General features: G+C 42.2%; 1 protein-coding gene across 1 annotated transcript in view; it reads left to right on the top strand.

Annotated features, from left to right (window-relative positions):
* Positions 1 to 2601, top strand: part of LOC137432521 (E3 ubiquitin-protein ligase MARCHF8-like) — a 191772-nt gene extending 189171 nt beyond the window's left edge. Inside the window, exon 6 of the mRNA XM_078783320.1 lies at positions 1147 to 2601. Coding sequence (XP_078639446.1) covers positions 1147 to 1418 — 272 coding nt within the window. The 3' untranslated portion in view covers positions 1419 to 2601. The remainder of the gene's footprint in view (positions 1 to 1146) is intronic.
* The last annotated feature ends 395 nt before the right edge of the window (positions 2602 to 2996 follow it).

The raw sequence follows: 2996 nt of genomic DNA on the forward strand, positions 1-2996 counted from the left end.
CTGGCTTTAATAATAATAATAATAATAATAATACATTTATTTTGTATAGCGCTTTTCAAGAAACCCAAAGACGCTTTGACATAGTACGTAGAACAAAGACAAAAAAGGCAAAAATACATAATTAAATAACCAAACAGAAAGGAAGGAGAAGGAGAAGAGACGGTCAGGGGGTTGAATGCGGTGTTGAACAGGTGGGTCTTGAGTGATGATTTGAATGTAGTGAGTGAGGAGGAGTCTCTGATGGTTTGAGGTAGTGAGTTCCAGAGTGTGGGAGCAGCGACGGAGAAGGCCCTGTCCCCCCAGGATCTGAGTTTGGTCCGGATGGGGAGGGGACAGGAGGTTGGCAGCAGCAGAGCAGAGGGTGCGGGTGGGAGTGTGTCTGGGGAGGAGGTCAGTCAGGTAGGGAAATGTCGTTTTCCCAGGAAAGATCATGGCAGATAGTGAGACCCAAAAGCTTGATTGACAGAACTTCTTGGAGAGAATTGTTGAGATGTAAGCTGAAGAAACTTTATTAAGCATTTTGCAAAACTTGGATGTGTGAGTCATAGCATATTATATGGTTTGTTAAAAGTTTTGAAAAACATGTTAGAAGTTTCATAAAATGTGCAAAAGCAATAGAAAAAAATTGTAATCTGGCTGCAGTGCACTTACCTCTGAGCTGTGTTCGTCTGGGTTTGACTGTTGTCTCGATTATAAACTGAAGGATTGTTACTTCGCAGGCCAGGCTTTGCATCGCAAAGTGTGTCGTCCTTCAGACGGATGTTCAACCAAGTGTCTCGTCTGCTGGCATAGCAATTGGAGGAAATTCTGATACTGTTCATTGTTGGACGTTAAAGATTCAATGGTGTAATTTGATGAAGAGTAGACGAGGTATGGCAGGCACTCTGAACAAATTTCCAATTCTTGCCCTAGGCAACTGCAGTCTGGCCTCGCCAGCCGGTTCCTGAAAAACCTGGGCCAATTTTCTCCCATAGGCTTCGCTATTAAACATGCGGTAGTAGTAGTAGTGGTAGTAGTATTAGTCGTAGATTGCTGCAAGTATCATTAATATACTTCAATGTTTAAGTGACTTTTAAGGAAACGATGTTGATGAGCATCAAATGTAATCATCACCTTGAAAGTTGTCACATTGAACTGTCATCACAGGGATGCTGGAGTGGCCCTTTTGGACGAAGCTCATCGTGGTGGCCATCGGGTTCACCGGTGGACTCGTGTTTATGTACGTGCAGTGCAAGGTGTACATGCAGCTTTGGCGTAGGCTTAAGGCGTACAACCGTGTCATCTTCATTCAGAACTGCCCGGTCGCAGCTCGCAGGAAAAGCCGGGATGAGAAAACATCTCCCTTCGAGCGAACTGATTTGGACACCAAGGAACCAGCCACTGTTGTCTATCAGTCAGAATTAGGACTGTGCATTTAGGCCTTAATTCATTCCCTCTCCTCTCTCACTATCCTTCAAAACAATATTATTTTCACAAAACTCTATCTATATTTTTCTGTGGGCTCTGCGACGGGTAAGTCGTAGGGAGGGGTAGTGGTGGGAGAAAGGAGGAAATGAAGTAGGATATGAGAGAAAGCAGACAGTAAGAAGATGGAATGAGGTTGGAAGGACAGGAGAAGAGAGAAGGAAAATATTTTGGAAAAAGCGTAGATGAAGAGGTCAAAATATTGCAATTTTTGCATACATAATATATAGATATTTATCATCCTCCTTGTAGATAAATTTTTGTGCAGTGCTTGAGTTATATGATTCTCCATTTACTAAATCCCAATGTTAGATTTGCAACTATTGTCAGGCAAGTGTTGTTCACCAGTGACCTCACAATGATTTCCTGTCACCTAATCCCCTGATTTGCTTCAATTTATGGCTCTCCATGGAAACCGTTGACAAAATTAGTGGATTGCTACAGCGAAATTTGTCATTTGGAGAAGCGGAACTTAAAGTGAGGGACACAGTAGCTGGGTTTTTACTATTGACCTCCTGGGTTAGAGGTTTCTTAATGGCTAAGTGCATTTCACAAATGCTTAAGTGTCGCTGAAATAGCTTTTGACGTGTGCCCGTGAGTGCTAAAGAGGTTTTGCATGCAAGAAATTAGAATATCCGCGATGTTCGATTACCTGCTATGCCTGAAGTAAACCCTTATCAGAGGCAAGTACAACAAATATAGGTTCTAAAATGTTTCTCAATTTTTTATTTTTTTATTGTACTGCTGTTACATATGGTCTGGCTCACAATTTTACAGGTTTCGGACTCTGTGACGTTGAGGTGAAGCCTCAGCATAGTGAGCATCAGGTTTGTTCAAGGTCACCTAAAACTGAAACAAAAGTAAACTTTCAAAAAACAAAATTGGAGGAAATTCTGATACTGATACTAAGTTCGTAATATTGTTTAGCTGGATTAGTTTTGGTTTATGCTTTCAGTATTCCTCCCTGTAGCCTCTTGTTAAGTCAGGCTTGTGGTTGGGAAGCAGTCACGATACCTGGATATTTATCTTGGCGTCCTTATATCCATGATAAAAATGCACCATTCAGCCATAAATACAATTTTATGTGGACACAGCATTGTGATGTGCACCGTTGACAATGAAACGCACACAGTCCGTTACATGTGTCATGGTTTTGGTTAATCATGGAAAAGACAACCGCAGAACTTACCCAAAAAATTCCACCAAAGTTGCATTTGTTGCTTCATTGTGAAATTTTACACACTTTTTATTTTACAGCGACGTGTGGTAGATCTACAAGAGCTCCGCATAGTTGTTGTTGTTGTTGTTGTTGTTGTTGTTGTTGGGGTCGATTATTGAAATGTGCACCCATTGGTCAGAGCTGCCGGACCCCACCCACATCTGTCCCTTGACTCCACCCACCATGGCACCCAGCCACAATAATATGGCCGCCATCTTGGTTTTCTGGTGGGCCTAAGACATCAGGCCTGTAGACTTCTACTGATTAGCATTGATTAGACCGATGGGGTTTGTTCAGCAGGTGGCCTAACACT

The sequence above is a fragment of the Myxine glutinosa genome, chromosome 8 (genome assembly GCF_964187855.1).
Source record: "Myxine glutinosa chromosome 8, kmMyxGlut1.1, whole genome shotgun sequence".
Lineage (NCBI taxonomy): Eukaryota > Metazoa > Chordata > Myxini > Myxiniformes > Myxinidae > Myxine > Myxine glutinosa.